Raw genomic sequence first — 14,654 nt, 5'->3', positions numbered from 1 at the left:
AATAAATAAAAAGAAAATGAAAATGAGAAAGAAAAAAAACTTCAGTGATTTTAATGGTTCCAGGGTAAACAGTTTTATCTTTTAAGATAATGATTTCTTACTGAAGATTGAGCTTCCACTGACCCGAGTAACATCCTGTACTTTACTTTTTGTGGGCCGATTAAAGAGTCCCTTTCTGATAAGCATTAGCAGTGATACATTGTTTCAGTCTGCTCTACAGTGAATCTAACAGAAAACATCTCTTGCTACTGGTTATTACATAACGCAAGAGTTCACTGAAGGTTTCAGAGGAAATTCAGGATGAATCTTGTCTTGTGCAGACTGAAGGAACAAATGTGTGTCTCTGTGAATGTCTAAGGAAATACAGATTTTAATGGTCAGACTCAGTTGTTTTTCTGTATCTCTTCACAACAAATCTGTCTCTTAGAATTTATACATCCTGTTTTCATTGTCTGACAGAGCTTGCACATGTTAGCCAAACTGTCTATTCCAAAATAAGGAGATCATATCAAACAAAAGACTTGGTGTTCTCCTATTTTAAACTTTGCTTTGTTGGAACGTAGTTACTAATTTTACAATGACAACATGCGTCTTTCTAACCTCAGGATTATTATTAGAATGTTGTGCTCTCACTCCTTTGCTTTGAAGTCACTAAATCTGTTATTTTTATAACGATGCAGGCGTCTGGGGTGTGAATGCAGAACAGTGCAGCGTCTGAGTGATAAACCACACCGCTGAACACAGACACAGTGGCCTGATAAGGCTGAATGGGACAGTGTTCACAGGGTAACATCAAATGGCATTCATGTGTCTGCCATAAAAATCATCATTACATGCCATTCAACTGAATCAGCCGGCTCACAGAGAGTGACGACGCTTTCTGATTGAGCTGTTTTCTTGTTGGTCCACTGGGCACTCGTTTTTAGACCCATTACCTTTAATAACAAAACAGAAAGAATAACAGAGATAAGACAGGAGAAATGTGGAAAAAAGGAGGTCAGTTTCCTGTGTTTGTCTGAGGAGGATTGACTGACCCTGCATATTTTTCTATTTTTTTTTCATCTGTGCCTAGCTTTAACAGTCATACAATCTGACGCATTCACAGCTGGAAGCTGCTGAGTCCAACCACAGTCTTCCATTGTTGGCCACTGAGTAGCAATGGTGGACTAAGTGCTTCATTCAAGGGCACCTTGCTCATGGAGGAGAGTGTTTCTCGCTTCCCTGTTCTCATTCTCTCAACTGGGATTCAAACTGGCACCCATCCCCATCACCAGCCTGCATCTCTAACCTCTGAGCTCCTCTGTGTGCGTGTGTGTGTGTGTGGGTGTGTGTGTGTGTGTGTGTGTGTGTGTAATCAAACAGTTACCGCTCTACAGTAAGCACTCTACAGTATGCATGTGTTATGCACAGTTCCCCTTGGATGAGCATTAGGTTTTACTTGATCTCACTGCCCTAAGCTTCCCATGTGCGTCATCCCAAGCTCCTATCATGCAGAAACAAGTTTTCACTGTATAATATTGTAAATGATTAAAAATAGCACAGGGAAGCATGGAAAGGGGGGGGGGGGGGTAGGTGGAGTGGTGGGGACGGAATCCTAAATGGCTGCAAATATGCCTTTCTTGTATGTGTAAGTATTTATAGACTCATTATTATGTCTTCCTTTTGAAGTGAAAACATGGTCTCCTCTGCGAGGGGAAGAGGCAGACAGAGAGCAAGAGAAAGGGAACACGCTCACGACCGGGGGGTCGCGACAGAGAAGACCAGATGCCAGACGCCTGCTCTTGTTAAATGTGGATGTCAGGCTGGTCGCTGTTTAACGCTTATCAAAATAACAAGCTTAATTCATTTTGCCCACTTGGCCATTATATAATCTGGAATCCACGGGGCTCGTGTGATAACCGTCTTGTTGCCTGACTGGCTTGATGCAAAGCGCTATTGGCAGAATTCCTCTACAGGTATGCGGTCTGACAACATAACGTCCGTAGAGAACGGTGGGGGTGTTGGATCAGAGTGATGCAAACAGACAGGGTGTCATGGAATATGAAGCCTGGAAGGTCAAAATTTAAGTGAAAAGAAAAAAAATGAGTGTGCGTGTTAGGGTGAGTAAGCTTTGGGAGAAGGAGGAGGACTACAAAGAAGGTGGGAGACTGAGATGAGGCGCAAAACTTGGCGAGAGGGAATGCGAAAACACTGCGCAGACTGTAAAACCAGAAAAAGAAAGAAACAAAAAGGTGTTTTCTCAGAGGAGAAATGTGGAAAAACACAGCCTACATTCTTATCATACAGCAGACGCATATATACAGAGTGGATTACCGCAGGCGGGCTTTGTGTGCACAGATAATCCTGCAAATATTAGAAAATCAGGAAATCGTCTAGAAGCTGAGGCACCTTGTAAAGAGTAAGTCAAATGAGCACTTGCTGGGTCAATTTTTCTTTCTCAGATGACCCTGGAAAGAGGCCCAAACCCAGCAGGACAAGGTGGCACATGCCAAGACTGAAATAGTGTGGTCAAATAGAGAAAAACAGTTTTTTTGCAGTGCAAATTTCCCATGACTATTGCTATTGATGTGACAAAACCGGAAATCCAGTTGCTTGTGGTAGAAGTAACAAACTAACATGATTGAAACAGTGACTCTGCATCAGAATAAAAATGTAACCTTCTGTCCCTTTCACTGTATGTCCGCCCCGTATGACAGGCTCACACCAATCTGCTGCCTCCCTTTTCTTGTCTTTATCTCCACTATCATGTACTGTTGTGAACCTTTCTCCCCCTCTCTCTCTCCGTTGCCGCGTCTACGGGTGAAAGGCAGCGGCAAACAAGCTGGATAAGGCTGGCAACACAAACAACGATAACATCATGCACGCAATCCCAGCAGCGGAGCCACAGCCCTGCATATATCTGCTACCTAATTAGATCTGTGTGTGATCTAATGTTTGAGTTTTAATCCTCGCAGAGAGCCAAAAAGCCCTCTGACAGGAAATCTGTACAAAGTAGATCTGCAAGCCAGGCGTAATTAAAACGTATAAAGTTCTTTTACATGTTTGAGGACACACAGGACCACTAAAAGAAACAGTTAATGCTGACTGTAAGTTATCAGGTGTAAAGCAGCCTCGGGGTACAATAGCAGGCGCTCCTTTTTTTTCCGTGTCCTGGCTGACAGCAGGGGCATTAACTAATCTATAGCTGGGAGTTAAGTGCCTCGTGAGTAAAAGAAGGAGATCTTTATCCTCTCCCACTCAATGTTCATTTATTTAACTTGGGCAAACTATAAATTAATTGCAAAGTCATGACCTGCTGGCTGTTGTGGGTCCCCAATTAGTCCGTGTTTTTCACCCACTGAGCCCTTTTCTTTCGGTCCTGATACTGTTAAGCTGCTCCACCATACTGTGCCGCTCTGATGCTTATCACAGCAATCACTGCAGAAACTGACAAACCCAGCGAGCAGCTATGACTCCCGCGCCTTCTCATATCTGTTAGAGAACAGTAGGAATGATAGGACTCCGTCAGCCAGATACGAGCTTTAATTAAATAAAGTTGTCTATTACGTTACTGTTTGTATTACCTTGTGTTTTCCTTCACATAATAATGGACTCCAGGATAAACACTCGGGCTGGTATCAAATTCAAATCCAACAATTCAATCATGATGAAAAGCACCAAATATGCGCTGAGATTGTGTTTATTTTATAAGGAGTATAATCTGATAATGTCTTGGCACACAGTAGATACAGTGCAGTGCCTCTTGTAACAACTTCAGCATGCAGGCGCACTTTCTAACCTGTGGCCTTTTCAGTCATTGAGGGTTCCTTTAATAATTGGATCTTTGGGGCCCACTTTGACCCCTGCAAAATACTGTTTTGCTTTACAGAAAAGCTGAATCTCTCATGCTTAGGAGAGAGACTTTAAAGATCAAGTTTCAATGAATACAGTTGTTCAGATACCAGTATGAGAAAAGCCTCAGACACAACAATAAAATGCTGGATCGGGTATCAGCAAGTACGCAAGTCTTTGCTCCAATCCGATGCCGCAATTTATAGATAAACTTTAAAGTAGTTCAATACCTGAAAGAAATGTCAGTTTTCCCTGATGTCATTTCTTTCTCTTCTGCTCTAAAACAATGGCTAACACAGCAAGTTTGCTGTGCAGCCACTGGCAACTACTGTTTTAGAGCAGCGAAGAAGAACTGATGCCCTGTAAACTGTAACCTAAGCAAAATGCCAGCAATTTAAATACTATAGCATTCATTCTCTATGTATTTTTTATTGTTTTATTCTGACCATACAACAATGGCAGCATTTTCTACATAATAAAGAGTTAGAAGTACACAGCTGTTTATATTTCCTTAATGCAATGGCATGGGATCTGTACTCAGTATCAACTAATATGCAAGATCCAGTATCGTTATCGGGCAGGACAAAATGTTACCAGATCAAAAGATTGATTGCTTTGAATAATAAATTGTTTCTACTATGGTTTTCATCAAATTGCATCTACTCAAATCTAGACTGAATCTGAGTATGCAAATATTTTTCATTCCAAGAGATTAACGGCTGCACACGATATGTCTCCTACTTCACTGAAAAGTCAGTTCTCAGCAAAGGTGTAGATTTCAGGGGCACACAGGGGACACGTCCTCCTCAATATTTAGGGCATGTACATTTGTGTCCCTAAATAAAAACAAGAAAGTAGCAGAGAAGAAAATTAAAGACATTAACACCATAAATTGATGCAGAAAAGGTGCAAATTGGTGCATAAAATTAACCAGATTGCAGGAAATTAAGTGGTCAATGCTTAAAATATTTTGGAAGACGACCCCCAAACCCCCCATTTCATGTCTTCTATATGCGCTGGAGGTTTCAAGCTTCCACATTGCACTTCTGTAAGTAGCATTTTGGACCACAATCAGCTTCCACGCTAGTTGAGCCGTCACAGAATCATGCTTGTACAGACACATTTCCAAATCTTATTTAAAGTTATAATCCTTACCATTCTCACAAAACCCAGTTTTTGATACCATCTTTGGTTCATCGCTATTCACTTTACTTTTCTCGCTTTACACTGTGTCAGAGCTGTTTTAAGTTACTGCTAATGCAAACGGATCATCCCACTGCCGCCGCTTCACATTAAAAGCTTTCAGCTGGCTCCAAATCAACCAGGACTGAAATCTTAAGGATTACAACTTTAAGGTGGGCACAGAGGCACGACTCCCCCTTCGGAAGATGAATGCCAAAACAGCCTTCTAGTATCAAACTCTGCTCATGCATCATGCTGCACAGTAAAGCTCAAACGCCCAAGTAAAGTAACAAAAAGCAAAACACATTTTGATTGGAGGGGAACGAATATAAACTTTAAAACTTCACCATCCTAAAGCTAGACTTTGAAAAAACAAGGGCTTTGATCACGATGTGGTACAGAAACTGCAATGGTAAAATCATTCTGGCTCTTATAAAACAAAGGCAGCTCGACTTTCTTGCCACAGCTGCACTCAACACTCCCGTCTCTCAGTCACTGTGGGTGAAACTGTAGCGCTGTAAGCCAAAGGGGGGCACGGCAAGGTTCACAAAGAGCCCGCCTTGTCATCGGAGGTGGGAACACACGATACAGCCACCCGATATTGATACTGCTGGCAGAGGATACATTACGCAGTGGAGCTTGACAACAATGCCTGCTGCCTTTTTTAGAGACACAAGTCTTCTCAGTGATAATGCATTCTTCATCTAAACTTTATGATAAAAGTTTTGTGAACCGGTGTTTGGCCATGCAGGAAACACGCAGAGATTACCATAAGTAGTAAACACAGCCATTCAAGCGGGCGGTGGTGCAGATGGTCCCTGAGCACAGCAGGAGTTAGGAAAGTGATATTGTTGGAGAACTAAACGTAGGATTTTTAGGGGAAATTATAACATGGCCAGGTGTTTCAGATGCAAGAGCAACATAAAAAAATGCTTACCCAATTTCAACTCAGCAAAATGACCTCAAATCAACTTTTTTAATTAAAAGAAGTATTTATCCGTAAGAGACACGAGCACATTCTTTCTGCTCTGTTCCGACACAACAAATTCAACCCAAGAAACTTGCTGTTCCACAGTTTAATCACGCTCGTGCAATCTGGACACAGATACACGAGCCCCTGATAAAGCCTGGTCTACAAAAGGATTACAGTTTCTCACAAAATAAGTCTCTCAAATGGCTTCCCTCGTGATGAAAAAGAAACAGGATGCTGCGAAATCAACATCTACTACTACGTACGACGTCTACAGAGGGGGATTTGTTTTCTTTTCACAGTCATGTCTTTATTAAGCTCTGCAGCGCTGAGCCAATTTCCTTTTAGAATCTCCCAACAAAGCCAATGGATATTTAGAAACCTAAAACACTCATTTTAATTGGAGACACACACAAATACCACTTAATTCTGCATTAATGCCCCAAAATATTCATTACGCTCACACAGCAATAATGCTCTAACTGAAACAAGAGGTGTAATGAATGATCGGAAATAACATTGTGCCGGCACACAGCCAAGTTGCACAACACTGAAAAAAGGGATAAACTCTATGACAACCTCAAAAGCAGACAGCCCCGCTGCAAAGTGGAGCTCTACCCGAAACCCTTGGCACACTGAGGTTTCTCTTTGTCTGTCACTTCAGACTGTGAATGGTACAGTAGGCAGGTTTAAACCTCCTCTGCTGTGGAACATATAAAGTTTTCTGCTTTGAGAACAATCAGGAAAAAGAAAACAGAGCTGGTGTGACACAAATAAGACTCTACTGATTTCCCACAGACATCTCGCACCTCTCTTTCGCTCTCATTGACTGGCTCAAGCTGACAACACACAAATGGAAAAGAGCGTGATGCCATTGTTGTCCTGTGAAGATGCTGACACCCAATCCTGCAGGGACACTACATTGACCATCAAGGACTGCTCAGATTTTCCACTTTGCCACTAAGCTTAAAAATTTATATGTTAACCCCTTTTTCTCAGCATGTGGTATCAGCACATTGTCTTCTCTGACAATATGAAACATAGTGGAGAAGCTACGAGCGCCGGATCAGAAAAAAGAAATTGGCACAATCAACCGGATAAAAAGGCAATGTGACAGCATTCACAAAGGGCTGCCAGGTTTGATGTTCTCCTCTGCTGTCATAAAAAACGTAGACAAAATTAGGGATGCAAAAATTTATCGGTCACACATTGGTACTGGCCGTTATTCTGCAAATCAGAGGAGATTCACTGATGGCAGCGGTCGATGTTTATCCATTATGGTAGATACATTTTGCGTGGGCAATAAAGCAGGGCCTGAGACTAACAGCGTCCGCTTGTTCTGGAGACAATAGAGAACATGTTTTGGAATAACAGAGATCCTCATATGCCATCAGTACCAAAGGATGCAGAGGGACACACCTTATTGTTCGCCTGATAGTGTTACATCGCTAACATCTAATCTGTGTTGACATCGGCAGGAGGAGAGCTGGTTTACGTTAGCTGTTAGCGGCTGGAACTAACAGCTCACAGAGGTTGCAATGCAACCGAATTACATTGAGACGCATTCAAGCTCACTTAAAAATTACTGTTTGGCGAAGGTTAATTATGAAGTTCTCAAACTGTGTACAAATGTTATCTTGTAAAACGTAGTTTTTGGTGACAAACTTGAATAATTTCTTGTATAAAGGAGAAATTTGTTGTTTTTCAGCAATATAAAATAGATATTAGAGATAGAATGATGGACTACCTAGTATAAAGGCCCTTTATTTTTTATGTTTTTCAGGTGAAAGGTTATTTTAGTTTGTTTCATAAATGCATATGATTGTATATGTGCTCATTTAGTGATGAAGGGTTAAATGACTTCACAGTTCACTTTTTTAAGTACAAAAACGATGATTTCTTTGTTTCCCTGACACAAAACGGTGAATAAATGAAAACAAATGAAAACAAACTACAACAAAAACATTCCAAGAAATCTCACTTCAGCCAAACAGCTAGCCAAAACAGTCCGAAGGGGCCATTCCTTGTTGGCATCTTTTGTTTTTTCTTCGGCATGAATTTAAACATTTTATCTACAACAGAACAGGTACATTTCATATGATTTATTGGCACTGAGATGAGCTCTCAGCACTGATTCTGTATCCAGCCATGCAGCTCAAACTGCTCACCATGTGTTGTTGGCTTCATGCTCACTCGCTCACTGGCCATTTCGTGCACTGACTTAGGGTTTTTGGCCACGCGGAGACAGCACTGCTGCTGCTGCCTGCAATGTGTGACCACAGCGCCTGCCAGGTTCTCCACTGAGTATATTTCATTACTCGTTATTTAATTTATCCCCTTGTTGTTCGACTGCTGTGCAATCTCTAACAACATTTACTTCATGCCAAGAAAATTTATGCCCACTTGTATTTCCGTGGAGGAGTTTACATCTATTCAAAAACAGGAAATTGAATTCTTTGTGGACAGAAAATGTGGCAGTTATAACTCACTCCTGCAAGTTCAGATTGCTCAGTCCGAGGCAGATTTGTGGCTGCACGTCAAACAATCATCTGTGGCATCAAATTCCCACAGATAAGGGCCAGTAAAACAAACACTAACGGCCCGCCCCTCATCAAAACATTCCAACAGTGATGAAAGTATGAATGGAAAAGTTTTTCCATCAATCAATAGGTCTGCCAACTCGCATACAATTTGCCAATGGCTTGCTGAACTGAAAATTGTTGGAGCCTTAAGTTAGGCATGCACGCCTTCAGAACTTGAATGGAAAGTAGCGGATGCGCTTCAAAGGCATGAACCTGAGGAACCACGTCATCAGTCTGCGGCGTGAGACTTGTTAGTATTCACGGACAGTTTTGCGAAACACAATTAAGCTGAGGGTTTTTTTCATCAGCTCCTTTTGATCCTCAAACGCTGGATATTTCCTCAGGACGCCGGGTTGAAATTCAGCGTGATATGAAGAAAATTGATTTGTCCAATGAGCTGAATAAATAAATGGTCATTCTAGCTGCTAATGATCAACCACACACAACATTAAAGTGTTGAATATGCAGATAATATAAGTATGCTTGATTACATTCCTGCTTCTGCTGGTTATGACCTCCTTGCATATAATTACTCATAATTAATGGAACAACTTCAAAGATGATGCTTCATAAATTCATCTCCCCTCTTGACCCATGCTTTGTTTACATGCAATATGACTTACAAAATCATACATTTACAGTTTCAGAGACAAATTCTATTTCAAAACAGCTGGCTCTGTTAAAACACACAAATCCAGGGCAACTACTGCACAGCCGCATGTGCGCTTTATCAAATGCTGATAATCGTAAAGGAATGGGAACACGCAGGGAAATCTCAGTAAGAGGCAATCATCTCCCTGCACATCCTGGATAGCACTTAATATTCCTCTCTGTGGCTCTCCGCTCTCTATCCACATGATGGAAATCTATTCTGACCCTAGCATTTCTGCGGTGAGTGAAATGGTAATGTCAGAAGTGTATTTAGCAAATCACCCTACTATAGCCTCCAAATGATGACAGCCATGATATGTGTAGCTGCCAGTCAGTGTGTGCAGACCTAAGCAGGAGGGAAGCCTCTTGGGTTTTCCCAGCAGCGCTCTGTCCTCAGACTATTACATTATGAGCGTTTTACCACCTTAACTGAGCAAGACAAACACTGTTATGTCAATCTTGTACCAACTCGCGGGCGCACAATTTAATCCACAGCCCATATCTTAATTAAATTCACGCGGAAGTGGTGCGCATAAAAAAAATGCACACATGGCACACGTTTCATCGTTGACCGGGTAATACATTAAAAAATTATGTTGTCATTATCATTATTAAATTAAATTTCCTGGCTAGAGTAACATCGATAGTGGAAAAGCCCGGGGAAGCATTAGTCTGAGCAGTGCCGGGATGGGCGCTGGGCTTTCCCCGTGGCTTCAGACTGTCAATAATTGCTATAGTGTTTCTCTTTGCTTTGCGCTCCTCTGAGCTTGCTTAGCTGCTCCTAGGTCAGAGACATTATATCTGCTTCAAAAGTGGGCTATATCAAGAAGAGGTCGATTTGAGCTGACCATTACAATCAGCCATACTGTACACGGTAACTACAGAATACAATTCTGGGAAAAAGTATAAGTGTTTTGAGTAAAGTGACACAGAGGAAAACAAAAAAAAGAACCCCGTTAATTAGGAGATGTGTGTTGACAAGGTTACAGCGCGCGGCATCTGACCAGGTTCAAAATGACAAAAATAAAACGTTTCTGTCGCTCACAATAACACAGCGCTCAAGTAGCAGAATATGTCACACTCTTTTAACGAGTAAACTTATTCTAAAGTTGTATGAGCAGGTCCTCACTTTAAAAATATGACAGAATTTTTGTTTTGATTTTTAACGCCGCCAAGTTTAACCGCGCGCGTCGCCACGGACGCACTTTCCCCTCTGACTTTTTTTTTTTACTCACCTGCGTTTCTGAGCTTCTTGTTTCGATACACGGAGAAGATGACCAAGAGGTTGCCCAGGATGTCAACAATGATAGTGAAGATGAGGAAGCAGCCCAAAGTTGTGGTAACCCACGGCGGGCGGTTCAGGACGGTGTCACTGGGGTCTGGCGAGGAGCTGTTCAGGTGAGACCCATTTATAACCATTGTATACAGTCTCTGAACTTTCTCAACTGGCCCAAATTCAACGTGCCTTGACTCCCCGTGCGTCTTAAGAGAGCCTGAATTTCGGAGACGCTGGTGGTGGGATAAAGCCTCCCGCGGCTTTCATCTTCATCCTCACCACGCGCGCTTTATTTCCTCCTCCTTCTTCTTCACCTCCTCGCGTGGACTTCACCCAGCTGCCGCGGATCAGCTCTGGTAGTCTCCCCCTCACTCTGCTCGCCTCGGTGTCACTTCTGCGCCCGTGTGCCATTCACTTTGTCGGTACGCATGTGTGACATGAAGCCGCAACTTCAAACCTTCCCAGCATGTGATCAAACAGTCCGGAGAGGAGCTGCTTTTTATTTTGGGGGAGAAACACTGTCGCCTGCCGACAGAGACTCGGAACAGCAGTTTAATGGCTCGGCAAAGCGTCCTACTTCTTTTCATTTACCGGATGCGTGTTCATTCATGGCTTTGCGGTCGCTCGCTTCGCTTTATCTCAGCAGCCCATTCATTATCATTGGAAGAATCATTCATGTTTTATCTGTTTCAGGAGAAAAAGGCACACATGCTTACAGCGCCTACAAGACCGCAGGAAACTGTCTAATCTCAGCCCACACGGATGCACAAGCATGCAGCTGATTGAGGGTGATTTACTCTTTATATTATGCACATTTAAAATTCACATTATCACAGGTTTTCCAAGAGGTCAAAAAAGGATCCCCAACTTTATGGGGAGTCAACTTTTGGCCCACACTTTGCACTGGAAATGCATTTTAAATATTTTTCACACTGATTTTATTCTGTACAACTTAAATTACTGGCTTATCCGACTCTCATACTAATTGCTGATACTAATAAAGGTGTATTGTTCGAATATCCCTGAGAATGGATGCCATTATGCTATTGTTAGTTAATGATGTTCACAATAAATGGGTCACCCACCCCCACCTACACACACACACACACACACACACACACAAGCAGCCCATTCTTGAGCTGTCTCAGAAAATGACAGCTTGTCATAATAAAATGGGAAAACTCTCATCTAATGGTTTATTTTTCATCCGCAAATTTGAATGCTGGCAATTACAAGAATATCATGTCTGAGAGAGACTGTAGACTGATCTGCTGTATCTATCAGCCCACCACTCCTGTCATCAAGTCCTCCAAATCAGTCCCTCTGTTGGTATAGCCTTTCTATATACAGCAGTTGCTCTCAACCATTTTTACTAATCACAAAAGGAAGCAATATATTCATTGCAAAACATCAACTCCAAAGTTCTACGAGTTAAAGTTGCAAGTCAGCCAAAAGGTGATTTCTTTTTTCTTTTTTCTTTTTTTTGAGGACTTTTTTTATCTCTCTTGGGAAAAGTGGTGTTGTTTTAGTTACACGCACAGGAAATTAGGGCTGCAACTAACTATTATTTTTATTGTTGATTCATCTGTCAATTATTTTTCATTTAATCAGTTAGTTGTTTGCTTTACAAAAAAATCAAAAAATGTTGAAAAATGTGGATGAGAGTTTCCCAGAGCCCAAGATGACGTCCTTATATGTGTTGTTTTTTCCACAACCAAAGACATTCAGTTTACTGTCATAGAGGAGTAAAGAAACCAGAGAAGATTCAAAATTTAAAAAGCTGAAATCAGAGAATTTTGACTTTTTTCCTCTTTAAAAAGTTTTGCATTAGCATTCACTGCAGCTTTACAGGAAGTACACAAATAAATGCCTTAGTTGTGATGAGACGCCAGAGTGATGAGGCTGCCACATTGTGCTCCAAGCTTAAAGCTGATTAAAAACAATGCCAAATCAATGAATTGCCCTCTCCGTCGTCATGACATGACAGTAAACAAGAAACAAACTTCTTACATTATTCACTAAAATGCCTACAGCAGTGAAGAGCTCTGACTTTACAAAAATAAATCTGTAAATACATAAATGGCCCCAAAACTAAATAACAATATTGACAGCTCACTTTTTAAGACACAATGAGGATACTTTTAAATGTAGTTACCAATTTAGAATCCTTTTTTCATCCATCTTTTTTTTTTTACATATTTCACTAATTTTCGAGTGATCAAGCCGTGATGTTCTTTTATTCTGAAGACACTCATTTTTTCTGTCCATCACAAATTATTATTACGCTACAACATCCCAAAATGATAAGCAATAATAATCCTGAGCCGCCTTTTGAACTTATCCTTTATCCTCCGTCTCATTGACTCGTGTCATATAATTTCCAAAAGCTCTTTATTATTGGATATTTGTGAATCTCATTCAAGCAAAATATGATCATTATCTCTGCTTATTAATCTCTCTACATTACATTTGAGGTCGGCCCAATCTTTGCACTGAATTGTCTGCGGGACATTGTTCGGCACATGTAATCTTTAGTGCATACACTTTACAAGAAGCCCTGCTGTATATCAAAATAAAGTGGAGGGAGGAAAAAGCAGCAGCAAGGGCAGATTTTGAATAATTACAGCAGTTAGTGAGACAGCAGACATATTGTAAGAAACAGTAAAAGACGGGAGGAAAGGAAAGACATTTGCTGATGTTCAATCATTTCCATTATGCTCGGTGATAAAAGAAGCTTTAGCAGCATCAGCAGAACAAATGGAACATTTTTTAGCTACTTCATCAGAGCTGCATATAAATTGCCTGTGATTCAACATCTACATTTTATGGTAAAAGAGTTGCTCTTCTTTTACTGGAAATTAACAGGATATGAGTTTTTTAATGACCAACAAAGAAATGTTATTTGCTCCAATTAAATCCAGTCTCAACCACTGCAAATCTATACCCACCCTTGAGTCATGAATGCTGTAAAGAGAGACTCCTGTTATTTCAAATTAACATTTCATCATCTTATCAAACCAACATCTTACAGATGGTACAATTTCAGCTCCACACATTTATTTTCTCAGTTTTTGCATTAGGAAATATGAACTGTACCAACAGTGCAGCCATCGTGCCTTTTTTTTCAATTTTTTTCAAAAGAAGATAAAACCTTTTTTGGACATACTTGTGGAAGCAGTATACGCTTCAGGCCTCTGGGCGGGCAGTTCCCATGGCAGCAGTTGACTGATATTTTAGGGCCAGCATTGCTAGGAGACACGCTTGTCAACCAACCACGTGCACTACTGGCCGGAGCACATCATAGTCCTGTAGCCTTAAATCTGATTCCCACTGGGCACTACTTTTCATTCATACTATTTCAACACCTGCTGAGTGCCTGACAGCTCACGACCTACAGTCCACCCGTGACTGGAGCATGTCATGGCCCTGTAGGCTACAAACACTGATACAACACATATTTTATCTCAGATTTTCAAAAGGCTTTTGTGCTGTTTCTATTCCCTTACAATATTTGGGAGGACTCATAGTAATGTAAAGTTTGTGTTTCACTCAGAAAATAAAAGCTGGCAAACTGGATTAACTAGCTTCCACTTCAAAATGTTAGCGATAATTCAAAGCCCAACCTGTTCTCATCCCAAGTCATCACATATCGCTGCTTTATCAGTGGACTTTCATGTCTACATATTACACTCTAGGTATCCTCCTGCATCTGCTGTTGATGTTCTGGATTGCCACAACTAATGCCGGGATGTCAACAAAAGCACATGGTTAAGTTAGGTAACAAAGGCATGGGTTTTCAGGTTAAGAAAAAGAAAGAAAAACAAAAGTAGGTGGTTAGATTTAGCAACAAACATCACGTTTTGGCTCGACAATCACACGAGAAGCAAACACTGGGCTCCCAGTTGAAAGTCCAGGGGGTTTTGGACCCATCCACCACCCCTCCCGCCCCATAGGGCCTTCTAACTCCTTGTGTTGCGTAGGGTCTGTTGCTACTGCACAGACTCCGGCTCTGAATGACGTCACCAGCGCAGGAAGGCAGCAGGTGTTTGCTGGATATTTTAGCTTCACTTAAGCATGGCAGGAATAAGTGGGGACACATCATCCATCTTTATTCACAGTCTACAGCTGTGATGCAGTATGCCCCACAATGCAGACGCAGCAG

At 41.4% G+C, this 14,654-nt stretch overlaps 1 protein-coding gene across 1 annotated transcript in view; it reads right to left on the bottom strand.

Annotated features, from left to right (window-relative positions):
- The window catches only part of mtnr1aa (melatonin receptor 1A a), a 37,005-nt gene extending 26,063 nt beyond the window's left edge, over positions 1 to 10,942 (bottom strand). The window contains exon 1 of the mRNA XM_042485197.1: positions 10,452 to 10,942. Within this exon, the coding sequence (XP_042341131.1) occupies positions 10,452 to 10,635 (184 nt within the window). The 5' untranslated portion in view covers positions 10,636 to 10,942. The remainder of the gene's footprint in view (positions 1 to 10,451) is intronic.
- Positions 10,943 to 14,654: the final 3,712 nt, after the last annotated feature.

The sequence above is a fragment of the Plectropomus leopardus genome, chromosome 4, assembly GCF_008729295.1.
Source record: "Plectropomus leopardus isolate mb chromosome 4, YSFRI_Pleo_2.0, whole genome shotgun sequence".
Taxonomy (NCBI): domain Eukaryota; kingdom Metazoa; phylum Chordata; class Actinopteri; order Perciformes; family Serranidae; genus Plectropomus; species Plectropomus leopardus.
The sequence above is the reverse complement of the archived record's forward strand: the minus strand, read 5'-3'. Positions and strand labels throughout refer to the sequence as shown.